The 24,103-nt window shown below is 39.2% G+C and overlaps 1 protein-coding gene across 3 annotated transcripts in view; it reads right to left on the minus strand.

The window, feature by feature from the left end:
* The window catches only part of LOC124859164 (attractin-like protein 1), a 482,005-nt gene that overhangs the window by 277,369 nt on the left and 180,533 nt on the right, over window positions 1–24,103 (minus strand). For all 3 annotated transcript variants that reach the window (XM_047351754.1, XM_047351757.1, XM_047351755.1), the window contains exon 21: window positions 13,353–13,446. In XM_047351754.1, coding sequence (XP_047207710.1) covers window positions 13,353–13,446 — 94 coding nt within the window. The remainder of the gene's footprint in view (window positions 1–13,352; window positions 13,447–24,103) is intronic.

The following is a 24,103-nucleotide window of genomic DNA, read 5'->3' on the forward strand; positions in this document are numbered from 1 at the left end:
TAGTTATCTAATGAGAGAGAAACTGTAAAGTACCAAAGAAATTACTAGCGCTAATAGCATAAGATAAGTTAAGATTTGGTAAATGAAATGTTCATAAAAGTGAAAAGTTTGATATGTAAGGTTGCTAGGAATGGTGCAGACACACACCCCAGCCTGTCCTATTTTTTTTTTATTAACGTTTTATCTTTGGCAAATAGAAACAACATGCACATGCACCTATGTTTCGTTTTACAAACTTGTCTTGTTTTAGGAGATAAATACTACAAAGAATAATATCAAAATATCGACATACAAAGATTTAGAATAGAACGCCATACATAATGTTTCTAATCAAGATCAGTTAACTTTAACATCATTAATGTATAGCTGTTTTCACACTATTTGTTGTCTTGGCAAGAATCTTGGCATATTGAAAAAAATGTGAGGAAATTAAAGGGATTTTGTGCAGCATCAAACTCAGTAATGTCTTTTTAGAACTTATGCAACTTTTAACATGTTCCTGGATTGAATAGTGTGTCTCTTTTGGGATCAATGGTGTGGAATTCAGTGTTCTAATGCAGTGTGTGTTACTTTTGCTGTGAGATCTCCTTTTTTGTGGCCATTTTTTCCCATATTTAAGACTTGCAGCTCTAAAAATACCCATGAGTAGTCTGATTATTATTAGCAAAATAGACGAACCTTCATTAGTAAAGCGGGAGCATTTGCAGAGTTGATTACAATAAATTAATGTTACTAGTGCATCAGTGCTGTAATATTTGTATAGTATAAACGCTGTAGCACTGGTTCACATGTAAATTACACATGGAGCAAGAGAGCACAAAGAATAAGACTTCTCTGAAAACGTTCTTTAAAAGATGAGTCTAAAATTTCATTATTTGGACACCAGAACAGAGGACCTAAGCCAAAAACAGTGGTTCCATCAAAAGTACCCCTGAAAGATCTCACAGCTAAAAGTAAGCTTTGGGGGCAAACCTTCCTTAGACCAATGTCAGAGTATGTTAGATAGCAAAAAGAAGCATCTTACCAGAGTTTTTCAAACTTAAGGTGTTGATCATTATTATTGGTAGCAAGTGCTATTTTTTTTTCTCCTGTAGAAAACACATTTTCATTTATCTTGTGTTTGATAAGTAAGAAAAGGTGAATATTTAATGAGGCTCTAACACTTGTGTTGGGTGTTGGACCACTTGTTTGCTGAGTATTGGATTATCTGCACGTTGTTGGACGTCACTGTGCCCCTCCAATGGCATCGGCCATTTTGTACCCAGGACAGCCCGCTCCTACATATCCCATCGAGCATTGCGACTGATATGACTGGGCGTCCCCAGTCTGACGTCACAGGGTGCTATATAGGAGGCGCCCATGTTTGAAAACACGCTTTCTGCTAGAAATCGATCTGGTGATTGAAGCGCGTCACTTTAAGAGAAGAACTCTGTGAAGAGTTTCATTCATTCTCTCTCGTTGGACAACGAACCATTCATAACTGAAGTCTTTGGACTAAGAAGGCCAGAGATTTCACTTTGCCGATCGAAGACGTGAGTTAACACGTAACTGGAGACACGGAGTTTCGGAGAGACGAACCGCTACGGTGTTTCATTTTCAAGTCGACTTTGATGGTCAGATCATCTTTTTCCTTTTTGTCAAGAAGACCAAAGGACAAAGACTGACTGCTCCCCTGAAGTTAATTGTGGACGCACATTAACTTAATCCCACTTTTCCTCGCTCGAATTCCCTCACTCGGAAGAAGACGACACAAGTAAAACCCATTTTTTTTATTTCTTTATTAGAAGGCCTGGGCAGGGTCAGAGGTTGTAGAAGCGATCAGAATCGCTGGTTAGGATCTCATGTGTTCTGAATAATATGTGCATGTAACCTTGCTTGTTGAAACTTTGATGTGTTATGTAATATCGGGACCCGCCGTGTCCTCGAGCTGTTTGTGTTTACTATCTGAACGCGGGTGCGTTGCAAGACTGGACTGTTAAGACGACCTCATGGTAAAATTGTCCATTTTACCTTTGTCTTCAATCTCACTGTGCTAGCTTGCCGCCAAAAGTTATCAATCCTTTGTGGTCAGGAGTTAGGGGGAAGTTTTATGATCAGAAGACCATAAGGACAGTCGGAGCTGCGCTCCAACCCCCACCACTCGCCACCACTCATATCCCCCTCTCCCTTCGTCTGTAGTGCCATAAACTGCTGGTTGACTCAATACATACCCACTACCGTTTGTTGATTTTGCTTATTTAGATGTGTTACCCCTGTGTTTGTAGAATTTTGCATGTTGGGTAGGTGAAAATTAATAAATATTCACATAGATAAAGAGAGAGCGTTTGGTGTTTCATTGTGTGCAAAAAGTGATTTGTCAGTCAAAATAAGGTTCAAGTTCCACACGTTTCGGCAGAAACGGTCGATTAAACAGTGACATCTCCGGCAATAGTTATTAATTATTACGGAGTAGTTAACGGTTGTAATTGTCAGAGGCGTTGAGCCACAATTACAACACCAGAAACATCTCTGGTCTCGATTCGTAAATGAGGATTTATGGTTAATAAATTGATTTTGTCAGATTATGATTTGTAATTATAATTATTGATCAAGATTATTCAATCAATAATCATACTCCCAACATGGGGATCTGAGAGGCTAAAGTGGGGTCAAAAGTGAATAAAAGGACAAACTGTGGTAAATCAAGCAAACTAAGAGATTTTGACAATTGAAAGATGCACTTGTCATGTAGGGAGGACTGTGACAATATATTCAGTTGCACAGAAACACCATGATATACAGTCATTCAGTCATTTTCTATACCGTTCCTTCCATAGTGGGTCGCGGGGAAGCTGGTGCCTATTTCCAGCAGTCTATGAGCGGAGGCAGGGTACACTCTGGACAGGTCACCAGTCCATCACAGGGCAACACAGACATACACAGGAAAAACAACCAAGCACACACTCATTCACACCTAAGGGCAATTTAGTGACCAATAAACCTAACAGGCATGTCTTTGGATTGTGGGAGGAAGCCGGAGTACCCGGAGAGAACCCACGCATGCACGGGGAGAACATGCAAACTCCATGCAGAAAGACTCCCAGCTAGGAGTCGAACTCAGGCCTTGCTAAAAGGCAACAGTGCTACCAACTGTGCCACTGTGCAGCCCCATGATATACACACAAAGAGATAAAAAAACTGCTTTAGCTAATCTTCCCATTAGTTTAGATTGTAACTTTGCATACACATGTTGGACCATTGTCTGCTACTGCACCTCCCAGCATGTATTGCAGTTAACAGAAAGTGGGTGACGCAGCTCTGATGTCACAGTGAGCTATATAAGAACACGTGAGATACCCCACCATTGCTTTTTCTCCTGCTGGAAAACGAGACGCGGTTACCATGCAACGGAGGCACGTGAGTTTCCATTCATTCACCTCACTGGCCAAACTCATGAGAAACTCAACAAGCTAAAAAATTACTGAGATACTGATCAAAGGCGTGGTGGACCTGACACTCAACTCAAGAAAATCCCACAGAGGTTTTCCAAGGAGATGAAATTTTCCTCTTTGTATTTTGCTCTAGTCTACCGTTTACGTTCCGTCATATTTTTCCCCTTTTGCCAAAGGTGGAGAAGCCGACTGTCCTTAAGTAACAACTCTCCCCCCTCTCCCCTGTTCCAGAGAAGATGACACCAAGTAATTCCATTATTGTTTTATTTCTGTTAGTATGATAGAAATATCTTGGGCAGGATAGAGTAGGATTTTGGGGCGATTTAGATTCGCCACTTATTGTAGTCCAACGTGCTCTAAGTCGTATGTGCATGCAATGTCTTATTGAAGCTTTGACAGCTGTTGGACTCTGAAAGCTGTCGTGCTTCGAAGCTGTGTGTGTTTCACTTTGCCCTGAACCCCTCAGTGCAGACTTAGGTAAACTGAAAAGTTGGACTATTAGAGGTTCTCAGAAGCTCTGAAGCTGCAGCTAGAACCTCATGGTGGAACATTTACTCTTCCATTGTCTTCACTCCTAGTGTTTTTCCACTGGTTTTTGCCTAAAAGTCTTATGACCCTTTGTGTTTCACTGAGCTCCCACTTTGGGGGGTTTATGACTGCAGGCTGGTGGAGGCCACTCCAAAAGCTTTGTTCCATTACCATTTTTGCCCATAAACAGCTGGTTTTATTTTCATAGACATTCAATGTTGTTTTATCTTTGTTTAGTTAGTTATTTTACCCCTTTTTGTGTAGAATTTTGCATGATTCATTAGGTGAAAATTATTGAATCAGAATAGCAAAGTGTATCAGGGCTGTTGATTTAATAAATGTTCACTTTGATAAAGAGAAAGCGTTTGTGTTTATTTTGAGCAAGATATTTATCTGTCAAAATAAGGTTAGTGCTCCCTACCAATCAGTGGAACAGTTGATTAAACAGTGACATTTAGCATGGTTTTAGTTAATAATTATCAATTATTAATGATTATTAACTAATTGTAATTATAAGGTTCTTTGAGCTCATAATCACCACATCAGAGTGCATCTCTGATTTCTATTTGTAACTAATGTTCATTTTTCTGAATTATGATTTTTAATCATAATTATGATTGATCAATAATCATTATTCTTACATGCATATATATATATAATATATATATATATATACACAACTGCACACCTGCTGTAACATTTGGACACCCACCCATGAAGGAACACAATTCTCATTTTTAATCAAAAAGAAAATTAATCTTCCTCCACTTGTCATGTTTAGAAGTGATTCAAACTGAAAACAGCAGTGCAATAAAAGAGAAACTTTCAGACAGTGAAGAAATTTCGAGCACTGTGGATAAACGTGAATGAATAGGAAGATTGATTTTCATGCAAGATGGTGCCGCTGATGGCCGCCTCCGAGCTTTGTTCTCTCGTTTTCTGCGTGTTTTTATGGTGCTTTCTGCCACCATTCAGTTGTCTCATTCAGCAGAGAGGAACTTCTAAACATTAGACAGTCTTCTCTTGGCATTTTTTCACCATCATTCATTGATGAAAGTAGCGGCTCTCTATGGGCTATACTGCCAGAGACATGAGGACGTGTGCAGACCAAGATCTTCTGCACATACACTAACAATAAACCTGGGTTCACTTCTCATCTGAGGCAGCTGTGCAGGGATGAGAAAGAGGCTCACAGCAGTGGGGATCGGGCCCTATATGCAGGCCAGGAACAAACTGACCAAGGAGATCAAAGCAGCAAAGAGAAGTTACAGTGAGAAGCTACATAAAAACTTCACACATGGAGACGCTTCTGCTGCTTGCAATGGTTTGAAAAACCTGACTGCCTACAGGAGCCCTTCCCCCAACCATGAGCAGAATCCTCACCAGGCAAAGTAGTTGAATGGCTTCTACTGCACGTACGAAATGCATAAGTTCCCACTTCAACCCAACTCCTCTACATCCCATTCAGACACAAATTCTTGCCATACACCAACCACCCCCCTACCTTCAGACCCCCCGTCTGCACTTAGGATCTCAGAGGAAGATGTAAATTGGCTCTTTCAGTGCATGAAAACAGAGAAGGCCTCAGGACCTGATAATGTCTCCCCATCATGTCTAAGAGTCTGCGCCAACCAACTGGCACCCATCTTCACTAAGATCTTCAACAAGTCACCGGAGCTTAGAAAGGTTCCCTCCTGCTTCAAATGCTCCACCATCACCTAGTACCCAAGAAACCCACCATCACAGGATAAAATGATTACCGGCCTGTCGTCCTGACGTCTGGCATGAAATCCTTTGAGCGACTGGAGCATCTGAAGGACATTACAGGCCCCCTGCCCGAACCCCTGCAGTTTCCCTACCAGGCAAAGAGGTCGGCAGATGATGTGGTCAGCTTGGGACTACACATCATCCTTAAAACACCTCAACCACCCTGGGATGTACGCCAGGATCCTGTTTGTGGACTTCAGCTCAGCCTTCAACACCATTAACCCAGACATCCTCCATCAGAAGCTTCGTTCTTTTTTATATTAAATAGGATAGGTGCATTTAGAGGTCTGGGCAGGATGAGGCATAGTTAAGGTGATTTAGAATAACCAGTAGTTAATCCAAGGTATCAACTTGTTGCATCCAATACTGATTGAAGTGTTTTATGCTGAGCTGTTTTGATTTGCTGTGCAAGTGTGCTGAATCGCGGAGCGCAGATGCAATCAGCAAGGTGGATGTTTTTGTCCAGCTGATCCCAAATCAGCCTGGAATTAGAATTTAGACTTTTAAAGTTTTTCCATTCAAAGCAACAGCAGTCTAGGCCTCGTGGCCTGACCACTCTGTTGTTCCAGTTTTATTACTGGAGTTTTTCCACTGAGTTCCCGCCTCTTTGTTCGAGATTTGTAGCAATCAGCTGCTAGTGGCTAAGGGGGCAACCCACCGTCTACCAGCTGATAGCAGTCATCGAGACATCAGCACACCAGGAGGTCTTCTCTTTCCAAGTTAAACCAAACTGCACATTTTGTCCATAAAACTGCTGGTTTGACCTTCATAGACACTCAATGTGCATATGTTTTCTTTAATTATAATTGTTAGGTAGTCATTTTTATCCCCTTTATGTATAATAGTGCTTGTTAGTTGGGTGAAAGTTTTGGACCAGAATGGTGGTATATCAGAATTATTTGGCTTCAATAAATCTTCACTTATATAATTAAGAGAAGCGTTAATGTTAATTTCGTGGAAGACTGATTTATCTGTCAAAATAAGATCAAGTTCCCCCACCTTCAGTGAAGTGGTTGATTAAACAGTGACATTTAGTGGTTTTGGTTAACAATGATCAATTATTAATGATAAATAACTAATTGTAATTATTAAGAGCTTTGAGCCCATAATCACAACACCAGAGGACATCTCTGATTTCTATTTGTAAGTAATGATTATTGGTTAAGAAATTATTTTCCTGAATTAGGATTTTTAATTATGATTTCTGATAAATATTAATTAATCAATAGTCATAATCCTTACATTACCTTCCCTCAACCCAAGGCTTAAACAAGTCTAGGGTCAGGAAAAGGGCAGCTAAAATGCAGACCCCACACACCTGCACTCAAAATGTTAAGGCTTTTACCTTCAGGTTGGCGCTACAGAGCGCTGTCTGCTAAAATCAGCCGCCACAGAGACAGTTCCTTCCCCCAGGCTGATTTTCTGAACAACACTTGAGTTCCAGAACAACACCATGCATGCTTGGACTGATCTCACATCATATTCCACTGTAAAGTCAATTATCTATATATGTACATTTAAAAAGATATTAAACAAAGTGACTATGAGATGCATAAGTGAATGCATAACAGATGCATCATTTCAGCTTCTGCAGTCCCAAAAATAACAAAATGTGTGTACACTAAAAAAGAGGAAAAAAAACATGGCAGGTGCCAAGTGAGCAGATGTGGATTCACCAATCCATTTTTAACATTTACTCACTCTCAGCTGGAACAGTGCACAGGGCGCCATAAGCCAACAAGCTGCAAGCATGATGTGCAAGCTGAAGGGCCATCATGTTATACTTTATTTACATCAACACATGTTCATGTTAGTCTTTTCACTGATCAGGGGATTTTAAAATGTTTTGCTTCAATTAGGCAGTTGCGATCACAGAACATGTGGTGACGGTCCTTAAGAGCAGCTAAAACGTTCCAAGTTATTTTACATTATCAAGGTTATAGACAGTTTTCATTAGGATGCCATTTAAATATACACACACTTCTTAAGGATTTTCACATTTTTTCAAGTCACTATCACAAGCCTTCAGTGTATTTTATTGGGAATTTATGGGACAGACCAACACAAGGCAGAGCATCATTGTTAAGTGACAGGAACCAAAAGCATGATTTAGATTTTTTCCTGTGTATACAATTTGAATTGGAGTGCATATAATACTATTTCAGCTCATGTGAGTCTGTACTGTATAAAGCCACATATCAGTTGAAAGTCTTTTGGAGTATGTCTGTACCAGTTTTTGCCACAGATTGTAAAATGGATTTAGGTCTAGATTTTGCCAGGACCATTTTAACACACAATAACACACTGCATCAGAGATTCAGCTGCATGTTCAGGGTCGGTTTCTCGCTAATAGTTGAACCTTAAGCCTAATCTCAAGAATATGCAGCCTCAAACAGGTTTTCCCTCCCAGTTTGCTTTGCATTTTATTCCATCCATCTTGCCATCAACTCTGACCAACATCCCTGTCACTGCTAGAGAGAAGCATCCCCGTAACATGATGCTACTGCCACCATGCACTCATCTAAACAGATCACCTTCGTCCACGTTTGCTGTGTCCCCTACATGACTTGCGGCAACTACAAAATGGTATTTTCATGGCTTCAGTTCTTTTAACAATGGCTTTCAACATGCCACCTGCCCAAAAAGGCTGGGTTTCTAACCAATCATACCTTGGGTCTCCTGGTTGCTTATCAGATAAATGCTTTCTTTGCCCAGACAGTCAGCTAGGCTGACAATGTCATAGAAGGTTTGCAGTTGTGCCGTATTCTGTCCATTTTTAAATAATGAATTGAACAGTAGTCTGTGGAATGTTCAATGCTTAGAATATTGCTTTTAAACCAACTTCATCCCTGACCTGTCTGCTGTGTTCTATTTCCAAATACCTGTCACTTTTGTATTCAAAACTGACTGCTAATTTCATTTTCTTAGAGCCACAGTGAGCCAAACATCCAAGTGAACAAAAGCATAGCTTCAGGTGGAAACAGTTTACGTTTGGGATTGGTCTAGCCAGTGTCCAGAACTAAATCTGCCACAAAATCTGGGGGGTTACTTAATGAGGGCTGTGGACAAGAGATGACCTCACAGTCTGTAAGATTTGAATAACTTTAGCAAGGTTGAATGAGCAAACACGGCCCATTCAAGATGCTGGACACTGATAGACTCTTACCAAAGAAGACGTAATGTTGTTTTTGAAACAAGGGGATTTAACCTTATTATTTGTATACCCCCATTAAATATGTTTTTGACTGAAATTTAAATTAAATCAAATTAAAGGTGTACATATTTTTGCTTTTTTTTTTATGGTCTCACGTTATGTCACAAAAACCTGACATTTATACAAGGGTGTCGGGGGTGAGCCACTACACTCAGTTACATATCAGCTAAACGTAGGACAGTTGTGTGACACTGTTTATTTGCTTTAATAAATGAGGAGTTCACACTTTGACTTCTGCATATATGTATCCAGGGGCTGCTTCACTGACATTAAACAACGAATTACCCAGTCAATGTCCAGACTTAAATCCAATTGAGAAATCTTTTATCTTCCACCTCAGCCATGGACCCTTCTGCTTCCACGTTTGCCTTCAACCTAATCAGAAGATGCTGATGCCCTAGAGTCCTGAAGGCCTGTGCAGAGCAGCTCTGTGGGATTCTGCAGCACCTCTTCAATCTTAGCCTGGCCCAGAAGAAGGCCCCAGTGTTGTGGAGGACCTCCTGTCTTGTTCCAGTACCAAAGAAAAGTCACCCATCAATCCTCGATGACTATAGACCTGTTGCCCTGACATCCCACATCATGAAGGTCCTAGAGAGACGCCTGTTAGCTCACCTGAGTAAGCAAACACTGAACCATCAGGACCCCCTTCAGTTTGCATATCACTGTGGTGTTGGAGTTGAAAATGACATCATACACCTGCTTCAACAAACCCACTGTCATTTGGACAAAGCCAGCAGCACTGTGAGGATCATGTTCTTTGATTTATCCAGTGCATTTAATACAATTCAACCTGATTTGCTTTGTCAGAAACTCCAGAAGACTCAGGTGGAGGCCTCAACAATCTCCTGGATCAAAGACTACCTGACAAACAGACCACAGTTTGTGAGTCTGAAGGGTTGTGTGTCTAACCAGGTAGTCAGCAGCACAGGAGCACCACTTGGATGACTCCGCCCACTATTTCCATCATGTGAGAAGAAGCGGAGGTGGTGGATGAGTATAAATGCCTCAGTGTTCACCTGGTCAACAGACTGGAGTGGAGATGCAACTGAGAGGCCATCTACAAGAAGGGACAGAACAGACTGTACTTCTTGAGGAAGCTTAGGACCTTCTGTGTCCATCCACAGAAGGTCCATCCAACATGAAGGAGCTGGAACAGTTTTGCTTTGAGGAATGGTCAACAATCCCAGCAGCAAGATGTGGAAAACTCAGAAACTTTAGAGGGGGTTAACATTTAGACACGTTGAAGTTTCTGTTATTTTTTGTATTTGGTCTTTGCTTCACAATAAGAAAAGTTATAAATCTTCAAAGCTGTAGCCATGTAAATGAAATGGAAATCCATTTATTTCCACGCTGTTTCCAAAACATGACAAATGCCAAGGGGGGTCAATACTTTTGCAACGCACTGTAGCACTTAATGCCTGTTTAAAACAACTTTTGGTTCACAAATTATTTTCATTATATCAAAAATATATCAGGAGAAAACTAGGTGAATTATATATTAAATGGTGAACAATAACCTATGTAACCAATTTAAAGAGAAACACCAGAAAAAAGTTTCAAATGATAAAAAATAAGGCTCACAAATAAATCTCCACGTTTTGAACAGACTCCACAACTTTTTTACAAACATACTGTTTTCCATGCTATAATATTACGTTAAAATGACCTACTAAATGAGCAAAGTCAAACATATTTTAATCAACAAACTCTTTACTATGCTAAAACAAACCAACTAGACTACCAAGCAAAATGACAGAATAAAGAAGACCAACTATGTACAATATGAACAAGTGAATCAAAGATGGTTAAAAACCATGACTGATAAAGTGATGCAACATTACCATGGAATGTTTTTTATGGTTGAGGACCAAGGATTATCTTGAAGAAGTTAGTCTTGGAACTAACTTAGGCAATAATCGGTATACCTTCAAACAACCATTCACAATGAAAGATCAGATAAAACATTATTTTAATAAAATAACATTTTAAAGAATGATTTGCTGAATAAAATCAACCTTCTGGATGACTAATTCTCAAATATGTTTAATTAGCTGCCTTTATTTATTAAAATAATATTTAATGAAATATTTTGTATAAGAACCCAACCTTTCTAGATAAATGAGTCTTAATGGTGTTTAATTAGTTATCATGTTTAGTAAAAAAATATTTATGGAAATATGATTTCCTAGACTGGAAACTAACCTTTCTGGGTAAATGAGGTCGTAGTGATCGTAGTTACTTTTGGATCCAAGTTGAAGAGTTATGTCTGCTTGCCAGCAAGGAGACATACATGCGTGTGGTGCCTCTCCTGTTTGGAATCCGCATGCAAAGAGGTCTGCTTGTTGGAACGCAGAGTTTTTATTCAAACAGTGACATCACAGGAAGTCTGCTGTCACACCTCCTGTTCTTGGCTGAGCTGGAAGTAGGTTAATGCAATTTATTTCGAAAGTTCCAGAAATGTTCTTACAGGCCTTTCATGTTGTAACCCATGGCTGGGGTCCCAACAACCAAAACTATCCGCTTCAGCCTTGTCGGTTTGGTATGCATATTTGCTAAACAAATATAAAGTTGTTTTATACCTCAACTCATGCAGAATTTTTGTGTGAAACTAAGTGTGTAATGTTCTGTAGGGCAACTTTAAAAAGTGACACCAAAACAAAACAGAAAGGACTCCCAGCTATCACGAAACTCTGCTATTTGAGAACATTAAGGTTTTTAATGCAGCTACAGTGGAGGAAAAAAGGTGGATCGATCCAAAACATCATGTCAGCTTATGCATTTTTAAACAGCAATAAGGTTTGTAGCTCAATCTGCACTCAACTGAATAACTCACCTGAAAAAACATCAAGCTGAATACATCACCAAACTGGAGAATCACTAAATCTCAATTCAGTTTCATAGTGGCCACTTATTATTTTTTTCTCTTGCTTGTAGTGAGCCAAAAATGTACCAAATCGTGATTTTTATGTACAGTTACACCCCTAATGTCCACTCATAATTCAACTGATATCTCTGTCAGATGTTTGTGAAGCAATTTTGAGGCACTACAAAAATTGTGCATCAGCATCTATTAAATCTTGAATTTAATAGTGTGATGCTGGCTGTCAGATTTCATAAAACCAATCTTGCACAAGTCTTTTTAAATGTTTCAATCAGACATATTTAGTGCATTGGCCAATTCAGTATTTTTTCAGAAACCTGGAATTTTATATATCTGGTAATGCAGCTGTTCTTTACTATTTTAATAGTAGTTTATATTTTTCCATGACAGTTAGGAAACCCTGATGTATTTTTTGGCTTCTGAGGGGTAATCTTTGTTTCCAGACTGGTGGAGTTCATGTTTCGCTCTTTAGTCAGTGTGAGCTGAAATCTCTCACCTTAGATTGAATTTATGAGATACCGATATGCATGGTTCAGTTACTGGTACCAGAGTATGGTTTTAAAAGTCACACTTTCAACATCAAGGAAATTTACTGTTATACTGCTCCAACTATCTATCTCTTATTAACATAATGCTGTTATTGGAACTACAGTCAGCATGTCTGTTAACCAGCTGAAAGGAGGCTTGTTACCGGAGCAGAAAGACTGACTAATTTAGCGGGTAATCTCGCCGTTTTACACTTCTGCTTTTCTATAAAGAACAGGGTAGCTAACAGGGATAATATTGTTTGCATTAAGTACATGAAAAATACAGTTAACGTTAGCAGGTGTTTATTTTATAACTTAGCTTTGCAAAATGTTTGAAAATACAGGATAACAATATTTTAAATACATTAATCAATATAATGTGTAATTTTAGCAGCATCATGAAAATCATGTAGCACATTTTTGATTTTAATTTTTATGTTAATACAATCATACCATATTTTTACCTGAGGTTATCATACTTTGGGAGTCTTTAGTTTTAACTAAAAAGCAACGACATTGTTCTCCATGACTGTCATTTTAGTATGCATTGCTATTACATCAAATTGCTAACAGCACATATACACACACACACACACGCATCTATACCCAGCACCGTGTACTGCCCGTCCCTGCTTTGTAACCTCACCTGCTAAATTTATCTATGCAGCACTTCCCAGTCTGTCTCCGTACTACGTTTGTCTGCCAAGCCATTTAGAATATTGTAGTGCTGCTGCGGTCAAGTCTGGTACAGTCAGAGGATAACACAAACACACACACTAAAACACACCCTTATTTTTACCTTTTCAAATATCCTCCTAAAAGAAATTCTGGTTTAAGTGTTTTAATAGTTTCCTTTATTTCAAAATTCCCAAAAGTTCATTAAAGAAAGTTATTCTGATCATTTGTAGCTAACCTTGCAGCCAGCTCCGACACATGCTGATCACAGTGATATATTAGTCTGGGAGGTGTTTAATCATAATGTTGTAACATGTTTGTGCACTTACAGCTGACACTGGTCTCCCTTGACCCCCTTTGTGGTACAGAAGCATTTTCCAGAGCCGACGTGGCACAAATTTGCGTGGCTGTTACACTTGCAAGCTGCAAAGCAAACACAAAGGATAAAAGAAAGCATAAGAGACAGGAAACTTAAAAATACTATTTCAAGAATGATTATTTTTCTTTAAAACAACTCAATAAAAAAACTGCAGAACTGCTCCCCAGGCAAGACTATAATCCTGAGCAACTATGATGTGGCTGCATTCTGTGTAAAAACACAATAATCCTTCAACATTGTGGTTATTACAGCTCCTAGTGTGGAAATAAATGCAGATAAAGGGACAGGGAGGAGAGAGGGGACATATGTGGAGGAGTGCTGTTGGGAAAGGTTGAGAGAGGAAAATGGAGTCAGATTAGATGAGGGGCTAAAGAAAGAAGGGATCAAATAAATGAAAAGGATGAATAACATTTTCTGAAAAGCTGAAAGTGCCATCCAGCTGAGTCATTCCCACTTTTTTACCAATGTGCAAAGTCTCCGATTAATAATGAGTCCCCTTATTGCTCATCACTGAATTCACTTTCTGCTGATACCATCTAAACAGCTATTAATTATTTCATAATGTGATGGCCTTCAAAGCAATGAATAGTGTATACTTTTACTACATTGACCTTTCAAGAAATGTACAGCTTTCGGCAATTTCTCTATCTTTCCAGCTTCAGTTTTTGTGTTGAAAATTCATGTTTAAAGATTTATTTCTAAAGAGCTGACACTAAAAAATTAACACTTATACACTGTTTTTGTCCTGACACATAATAATCAGCTAACGTAATTTCAATAGAATCATGTTTTAAGTACTCATGAAGCTGTGAAAGAGGTAAACTGAAATCTGTTTCAAGCACAATGGGAGCACAAAGCAGATGTGCTTGAAAATGTCTTGTTGGTAATAGTTACAGGCGTTAGACAATGAAACTGAAACACCTGTCATTTTGGTGTGAGAGGTTTCATGGCTAAATTGGACCAGCCTGGTAGCCAGTCTTCATTGATTGTACATTGCACCAGTAAGACCAGAGTGTGAAGGTTCAATTAGCAGGGTAAGAGCACAGTTTTGCTCAAAATATTGAAATGCACACAACATTATGGGTGACATACCAGAGTTCAAAAGAAGACAAATTGTTGGTGCACGTTTTGGTGGCGCATCTGTGACCAAGACAGCAAATCTTTGTGATGTATCAAGAGCCACGGTATCCAGGGTAATGTCAGCATACCACCAAGAAGGACGAACCACGTCTAACAGGATTAACTGTGGACACAAGAGGAAGCTGTCTGAAAGGGATGTTCAGGTGCTAACCCGGATTGTATCCAAAAAACATAAAACCACGGCTGCCCAAATCACGGCAGAATTAAATGCGCACCTCAACTCTCCTGTTTCCACCAGAACTGTCCATCGGGAGCTCCACAGGGTAAATATACACGGCCGGGCTGCTCTAGCCAAACCTTTGGTCACTCATGCCAATGCCAAACGTCCGTTTCAATGGTGCAAGGAGCACAAATCTTGGGCTGTGGACAATGTGAAACATGTATTGTTCTCTGATGAGTCCACCTTTACTGTTTTCCTCTCATCTGGGAGAGTTACAGTGTGGAGAAGCCCCAAAGAAGCGTACCACCCAGACTGTTGCATGCCCAGAGTGAAGCATGGGGGTGGATCAGAGATGGTTTGGGCTGCTATATCATGGCATTCCTTTGGCCCAATACTTGTGCTAGATGGGCGCGTCACTGCCAAGGACTACCGAACCATTCTTGAGGACCATGTGCATCCAATGGTTCAAACATTGTATCCTGAAGGCGGTGCCGTGTATCAGGATGACAATGCACCAATACACACAGCAAGACTGGTGAAAGATTGGTTTGATGAACATGAAAGTGAAGTTGAACATCTCCCATGGCCTGCACAGTCACCAGATCTAAATATTATTGAGCCACTTTGGGATGTTTTGGAGGAGCGAGTCAGGAAACGTTTTCCTCCACCAGTATCACGTAGTGACCTGGCCACTATCCTGCAAGAAGAATGGCTTAAAATCCCTCTGACCACTGGACTTGAGGACTTGCAGGACTTGAATATGTCATTCCCAAGATGAATTGACACTGTATTGGCCGCAAAAGGAGGCCCTACACCATACTAATTAATTATTGTGGTCTAAAACCAGGTGTTTCAGTTTCATTGTCCAACCCCTGTATGTCTGAAGGAAAGTGTAAAGCCATCATTTAAAGCTTTGCATGTTAAGGCACTGCTGCTAAACATATCACAACTCAATGAATAGATTTCTGGATCACCAAGAACTTCAAGCTGAGAGGTAGCGAAGGACGTAATACCAAGGACAGACTCAAATTTTCAAAAGGTACATGCAGATACCAGGTAACAAAATATACAAAGGTTTTAATGTTGCAAGGCCACTAAAATTTTCCATCATACCATTCCCAGGGCATAAAGTCCTTTTCTTGAGAAGTCGGAGAAAGTGTCACAGGGACCAGAGTAATGCAGTTATGCCCATTCCCCACCTGACACAATTATTTGGACAAAAGGGAGTGTTGGCGCATTTAACAACTCTAGTCCAAACCAGAGCCGAAATTTCAACATCTACCTGAATTCTATTTGTACCTGGAATAACAATTTTTGTCCCCAACCATCACTTCCCACTGTGGTGAATTACAAAAAGAAAGGGATCATCACAGTTCTTTTAAATACATGGGGAAATTGCCGGTCTGTAGGATCTTCAGACTACTGCTGTCAGACATTCCCGTTGTCCTCTTTCACCCCATCGGACACATTGCGAAAAAAATCTTTGTCTTATATTTGTGCTGGCGACTTTTGGTGTCACAACTTTTTTGGCATTCCATATGAAACAGTAACAGTAACAGTCCTGTTTTTGTGGATTAAGATCCAAGATTCCTGTTTACTTCGTGTGGACAACAACCAGCTGGCAGCTTCCTGTCTTCACCGTCATCTGAACCTTGGTATAAGCGTAACCAACACAAGTACCTCCTTTCTGAACTCATCATCCCTCACACATCTCTCAAGCCTTACCGGTTCCCTCAACCCCCCCCCCCCCCCTCCCCCCCCCCCCCCCCTGGCGGTTAGATTACTCCAACATTGTAAGCTTAATCTCATAACTCATTTATCACGTTCAGTGTAGTGATTTATTTATTTCATGTTTACTATAGCATTTCAATTTACCTGCTTTTTCTCTTTCATTGTACAGCTGGCAATTTACCAGTTCCTGCACATTTCCCATTTACCTTTGTTTAAGAAAATAAATCCTCTTCATAATCCAGTTTCTTCTTCTGAGTGTTTCATCTGCATGTGGGTCAGAACTATCTCAAGCATAATGACACTATTGCCAAATACAACATTTCTGTTGTATTTATACTGTTTTATTTATGCTGCTGTTTTGAAACATTTTCTATGCTTTCTTCACCTTATTTTCACAGCTACTATTTCTTCTATCCTTAGACTTTTTCTTGGCACTGGTGGTGACACTTTACGAGAAAATGAGGCACATTTTTCCCAACTGTGTCCTTTTGTAGTCAGCCTTCTAAATCACGATTGTGTAAACTGCAAGGTGACCCTAACCTACTCTAATAAACCTGTAATCTGTCAGCTGTCCGAACCGCAAAAGGCTGTCATCAGCCTATTTCTCCTATTTTTGATGCTGGTCAGGATAATTTCAAGATGCTGTTTTTCCTTTCAACATTTCATTTTTTCATGTTGACGAACACCAACTCAGCTTCTGACATTTAAACGCCCACTCTTCTACCTTGTTTTGTTTCATGTGTGCACTCAAAAGTTTCACTTTTTAAAAAAGATCCTCTTTGCTCTTTCTATTGTTTTAAACAAAACTTTTATCTTGAATGATTTCTTGAATGAAGCTGATCCCCTTCCAGTTTTGAGATGGTTGTGTTTGAAATGGGTTGCTCTTGCCTGGTCCCAGATGCAATGATCTATTGACCATAAATATAATGGGGATTTCTTAAATTACTTCTCTGATATCTTGATGGGACACGAAATATCATCGAATCTTATTTGTCAGGGATTTTAACATCCACTGGCTAAAGACATTTTAAAGGGGACATACAGTATCATGCTAAAGTTTTTTAGCCCTTAAATACATTTTGTTGTGTCCTTGGAGTGCAGAAAGGTCTCTCCAGATATCTTTCTATTCTGTTTCGGTCATATTTTTCAATCCGTTCAATTTTCCCTATTCTCTTCCACGTTTTTTCAACTGTTATGTCACAGTTTTTGCTGTGAAACTACTAAACAAGGTAATGGACTTCCAGCTACCAGTTTCACATATCTGCCATTTTTATTTCTCACTGTGGTTTTGGTTTTGTAACCCAAGCTCAAGTATGCCAACGGTGCAAGTAGATAAGTCTAAATGTTTTGTTGTTGGGTGTATTAACCTACACAATTCATTACACACCATTGCCCAGCATCAGAACTTGTACAAAGTGTCTAGTTAAATTTGATTTGTCATGGAAATCTACCCACATCAGTGGGCCAATGTCTATTTTTCCACTTTAAGGACGAGTGCCTTCAGCAACCTTCGCCATTATCAGGAAGGATATGCTGAAAGACTTCTGAAAGAATCTGATTAACGGATCAGTTCCTTCTCTCTATGGAAACAATGGACACAGCAAAGCGGAAAGTTGCAAATAACGCTAAAATGACAACAAACTTTATTTTAGACATGAATTTATTGTGTCTTGATATGAAATGCTGGGCATTGTTTTGATAACAGTATAAACAAGCCTTCTGCTTATGTTAGTGCTGTGTGCTGCTTTTAGACCCTTGAGGACAGAACCGTACTGCGTGTTTTTAATAGTATTATTGCATAAAGAGTTTTGCATTGTTAATACCGTCTTATTTCTGCACCACTTGATAACTGTACCTCTGTTATCAAACTACAAAAATGGCTGAACAGGATGGAGTGAAACACTCTTTGACCTGGCAGAAGGCAGGGTGTGAAGTGCCTTAATAGCATTTAAAGAGACGACACCAAAACAAGTTGCTCGCAGACCCACCTCAGAACAGGAGTAAAAGAGGAGCCTGTGGAACTACATTAACAAGGAATTCAGACCAAAGTATTGCAGTTCCGCTTTATATAGTCCACAACTGAATGATTTACGGTGAAAAGGAATGATTTAAAAGCATGATATGTCCCCTTCAAATGTTATAGACTCTTTCAATCTTGTCCAGACTGTGACTGGCCCCACACATGAACATGGACACACATTCAACTTGGTTTTATCACTGGGGTTACTTAATACCTGCTCTGGCTCAGAACTGTCATATGTTTAACCGTTTCACATCTGCTTGGTTCTCATCTGTTTTTAATGATAACATGAAAGTTTACTCCAAGGGTTCTTATACTGAAGAGTTGACGTTAGAGTTTCTGTCAGCCTGTGTCTTGTCGTGTAACATGGTGACTCCAATAAAACCCAGGCGTCCCAAAATGACACGTCAGCCCTGGCTTAATGATGTCACTCCTTCTGCCAGACCAGCCTGTAGATGAGCTGAGTGGGAGAAGGACCATGTCCTTTGACATGAAATATAGTTGGCACATTTATCAGACCACTGTAAAAATGAAATTATTTCCAAACTTATTCAACCCATTGTCACAAGCCACATGCCCTGTTCAACATTATAAACTTGATCCTTAATGTACCCCAGTCTGTCAGCTTGGAAGCCTCATCTGAAATCTGTTTCTTTTTTGAAAAAGCTTATTTAACTAATTCCCTAATTTCACTTCCTTGATACGACCCCTCCATTTCAGCCTCTGCTGCTTTTAACCAGTTTAACCCTGCGTCTCTCTCAGTTCTGAAGGAGCCTATTAATCGGATGAAACCTTTCCCTAATGATGATACTCCCCTTGCTTTCAAATATCCTGTAGGAAGTTATTTTTACACAAATAAAGTGTTTTTCAGAGAGAAATGGCTTTCCTGAGGTGTGTCAGTCTGGTTTTAAAAAACTTCACACCACAGAATTGGCTCTTTTAAGGGTTTTTAATTATATATTTTTAGCTTCTGATGCTGATAATAATGTTGTCCTTGCTCTTAGACCTTTATTAGTCCTTTGACACAATGGATCATGGCATTTTAATCCCTCATCTTGGGAATTTTGTTGGTATTAAAGATGCAGCCCTGTAGAGGTTTCAGGATCCCTTCTTTCCTCTCTGTATCTCCTCCTCTTGAGGTCTATTGTGTGAGGAAATTTGGAATTTCATTTCATTGTTATGCTGATGATTATCCAGTCTATGTACATTTGAAAAAACACAATGTTTGCTCTGTTCATCCTTTGTTTGGATGTGTAAATGAAATCAAACCTTGGATGCCCCTGATTTTATTAACTTCAATTATAAAAAGACCCAAGTAGCCCTTTGAGTCCATATTTGAAATCTACTGCGACCAATCTGAAATTAGATGACGACCTTAGATTTGACACACGTCAGCTCTGTAGTAAAAACAAGCTTAATTCACCTGTGACAAATTGTTAAAATCAAGAACATTTTGTCCAAGCAGGACTTAGAAAAGATCATTTATGCTTTAATTACCTCATGCCAAGAATATTGTAACACGCTGTATTTTAGGATCAGACAGGCTTCCCTTTCTCGCCTTCAGCTTGTCCAGAATGCAGCTGCTCATCTCCTAACTCGATCACACAGGTGAGAACACATCACTTTTGGCAGCTCTTTGCTGGCTCCCTGTATGCTCCCTGTATGCTACAGAAATTAATTTTAAAATGATTATATTTGTGTTTAAATATCTTAATGGCCGTACTCCTCCGTATCTCTCGGACTTGCTTCACCCATACTGTCCTTCACGGTCTCTCTGGTCAGTGCAATAGCTGCTGTTAGTCATTCCAAAGACGAGGCTGAGCTCAGAGGTGATCAGGTTTGCTTTTGTTGCCCCTAAGTTGGGAACGGATTGCCTCTACATGTTAGGCAGGTTCCATCACTGTCTTATTTAAATCCTTTTTGAAGACTGTTTTGATTTTTTGTTTTTTTTTCCCTGGCATTCAACACAGCATGAGTTGTTTGTTCTTTTGTGTAAGTTGTCGTGTTGTCTAACTGTACAGCATGTTAGCCAACCATTTGCCATTTTTAAAATTGCTTAATAAATAAATTTTATTGGACTGTTGCATAATCAGACCAAGGATGGGAAGAAGGCTGGTTGTTTTCCTCTCATCATCTGCCCACCGCCTTCAGTTTACCTTGACCTGAGCTCACCACTCTTTTATTACGAGGCTTGTCTCTGAGCCAGTTGGAAAGAATAATAGCAAAGCAAGATAGTCAATACAGCTGGAGTGGGAAGCAGCTTTGAGTCTGTGGATGTGATCACACAAGGTTATAGAGAACATTCTTGTTTGTCTCTGCCTGTAGTGGCTCCATTCAGGAGTGATTTAGGGGGGAATTACAGTCTTGTGTGAATCACAGAGTTACATCATGCTAGGCTTCTATGTGAGTAAACAATTAAAAAGATTACATGGACAAAAATAGCATTTTTTTCCTTGTTATACATTTTTAAAACAATTGAAAGCCTATTTTGTTTTTGACAGTGTTCTTTTTTTATACGTTGAATCTTGTTTGTCATTTGAAAGCCAAAGGAACTGTTGTCAGAAAATAAGCAAATCTCAAAAGTTTATTCAGTTTACATTCATTTGTGTGGATACACAGCATTGTAAGAGGAGATCCAGCAAGAAATTGGCTGGAATCAGATTATTTTTAGTTGATTGGCCATGACCGGTGACCGATCAGTGGTAAACCACAGAGACTAAGGTTTTCAGTTTTAGCCTCTTTCACAAATCATTTCCGTCATGAACTCATAAAGACGAACTGCTTCTGAGATCCCTCTAACCATTAAAAAATTACCAGTGGAGATGGCGATTTCCTGCATATATAATACCTCATCTTCTTATAAACTTGAACTTGCCATGGCTAAAAGGATGTAACAATGGCAGACTGAGTTCTATCCCTATAGGTCCTTTCACAAAACCCATACAGAAAAGCTAATATGCACCTTAATACCGCCTGAAAGTGTTTTGTAAAAGGGGCAGCCACAAAATTTGGATCAATGCATCTCCTGTTCTTGGATTCTGTAAACATCTTTGTTCTATGATCCTGCTGGGACCATTTACTAAAATATTGTTCAGCGGAAGTTTAGATAACAATGAGCATGATATCATTTTATAAATAGATATGACAAAATATTTATAACAAAGGATTGTGGTCATGTGAGAAGTCCATAAGACTTTGTGCTTTTGTGCAGAAACAGATTCAGCTGGGAATGGGACAAACTGAAGTTCTTCACCTCTCTTCTTCATGTCACACTATGGGAGGTTTTCTGAAAATTACATCATGTTAGTCCAATAAAAAAGATAAGGATTTTTTTTTCAAAGTTTCATTTAAGAACAGTGTTTTATGCAAGTAACTACAACAACTGGCTCACAGCACTACTTGTGGGATTTGAAAGTTCCAAGTTCATATGATGAATTTAAGGTTGTGGCATTGAAATTAAACCAAGGAATAGGTGGACTACAGTCATTCATGCCAGCTAGAAATAATGTTTCCTAATATTTTAGGTACCGAGGTTCTATGCTGGGAAAATGTTGAAGCAAAGTCTGAAGGTATCTAAAAGTCTGAATGTCAGGTGGGACTTGGAACAAGATTGTGCTGCAAAATTAAGGAAATAACAACTATATTAGGCAGTTTGGTTGCAAACAGACTATTTGAAACCAACAATTTATCTTGTTTTATGACAATCTTAATGTATGGATAAAATTATATCATATAGGTTTTTTTTGCAGCCCATGGATACAGTTTAAATTTTTCAGAGGCACACTTTACTGTAAATTTCAAACCTCATCCAGAAAAAGTTTCATTTGCGGAATAAACCACATATGTGCTCCTGGGGGTCATTATCTAACGATTGTATAAAGTGTAGACTAAGGATTATTCTGATCCAATCTCAAGAATTTGGCTCGGAGATGAGATCTTGGCTTTTTTTAAATACTCTGTCTGTGAATCCCTTACTAAACTCAACTTTCAATACTTTCTGTAATTCTGCTGTGTGTGATTTGTCTTAGCAGCACTCGTATGGCCACTAATTGTATAGCCAATGCTTTAAAATCATTGCCTGTTTTAGTGAGCTTGCAAAATGTTTTATTAAGCTGCACATATTATTTTACTGATCTCACTAATGAGGGTTTTCCCTTAGATTCTGAGTGTTTTTATAGTGTACAATGATTTTTACTGCGAAAGGTTGGTCTGTGCCATATGACTGGCTCATTGTGCATGGATAGCTGTTACTGTAGGGGAGAACAGTACAGAGAGCGGCTGACACAGTGGTCAATGCACTTTATGATATTTAAAGCAAAGGTGAGTTAAGGAAGCAGGAGAACAACCCTTTCTGAGGCAAATGATCAACAAGTCATATTTTAACAGTATAAACATTATTAGTCTAGCAAACTGCTCCATGTGACACATTGTCAGCAGCAGCATAATCAGCTTTAGTTGTTAGTGTTGGCTTTTAGGCAAAAATTCCAGGTAGGACAAATATGCCACTGTCAACAAACTACACATCTCAAAAAAATAAAGGGAACACTGAAATAACACATACTAGATCTGAATGAATGAAATATTGTCATTGAATACTTTGTTCTGTACAAAGTTCAATGTGCTGACAACAAAATCCCACAAAAATCATCAATGGAAATCAAATTTATTAACCAATGGAGGCCTGGATTTGGAGTCGCACACAAAATTAAAGTGGAAAAACACACTACAGGCTGATCCAACTTTGATGTAATGTCCTTAAAAGAAGTCAGTCCCTCTCATGGTACCACGAGTGTGAAAGCACCACCAACATTCAAAAGTGACCAAAACATCAGCCAGAAAGCATAGGTACTGAGAAGTGGTCTGTGGTCCCCACCTGCAGAACCACTCCTTTATTGAGTGTGTCTTACTAATTGCCAAAGATTTCCCCCTGTTGTCTTTTCCATTTGCACAACAACTGTGAAATTGATTGTCAATCAGTGTTGCTTCCTAAGTGGACAGTTTGATTTCACAGAAGTTTGATTTACTTGGAGTTATATTGTGTTGTTTAAGTGTTCCCTTTATTTTTTTTGAGCAGTGTATATTCCTGTAACCAGAATCTGCTTGGTGAGTTAACTGAGAAACAATCACAATACTAATGGAAATAATGTAATACAGATTAAATGCATTTTCACATGCGTTTTCCTGTACATATATTTTATTGATTTCAGTAAAGTATCAGATGGGGATATGGGATAGGCAAATGCCTATTTTTGGAATGAATCACATTGGATGTCAGGAACAAAACATCCCAATGGTTTCTTTTTCTTTAAGTTATGTATACAGGCAAGAGAAATCTTCACTCCTTGGTGGGAGTAACCTGATTAACAAGACATCCCTGCCTATAAAAATGGCCTGCCTTGCTTCTACATGGAGCTTAATAACCAAAGTCTGTCATCACACAATGTCACTGACACTTTACCCAAACTTAAAAAGAGAAATTGGCACCGAAATCCAACATAGGAAGGAAATTACAATAGTCCTGGGGGCTTTTATAAATATACATGATGAATAATGCCATAAAAAGAGAGCATAACTTCTTATGATGCAACTTGATTTAAAAAGCTGAAAGAAAACACAAACAGTACTGAAGTGCATCTTTGCCCAGCCTCTT

Source organism: Girardinichthys multiradiatus, chromosome 22, assembly GCF_021462225.1.
Source record: "Girardinichthys multiradiatus isolate DD_20200921_A chromosome 22, DD_fGirMul_XY1, whole genome shotgun sequence".
Taxonomy (NCBI): domain Eukaryota; kingdom Metazoa; phylum Chordata; class Actinopteri; order Cyprinodontiformes; family Goodeidae; genus Girardinichthys; species Girardinichthys multiradiatus.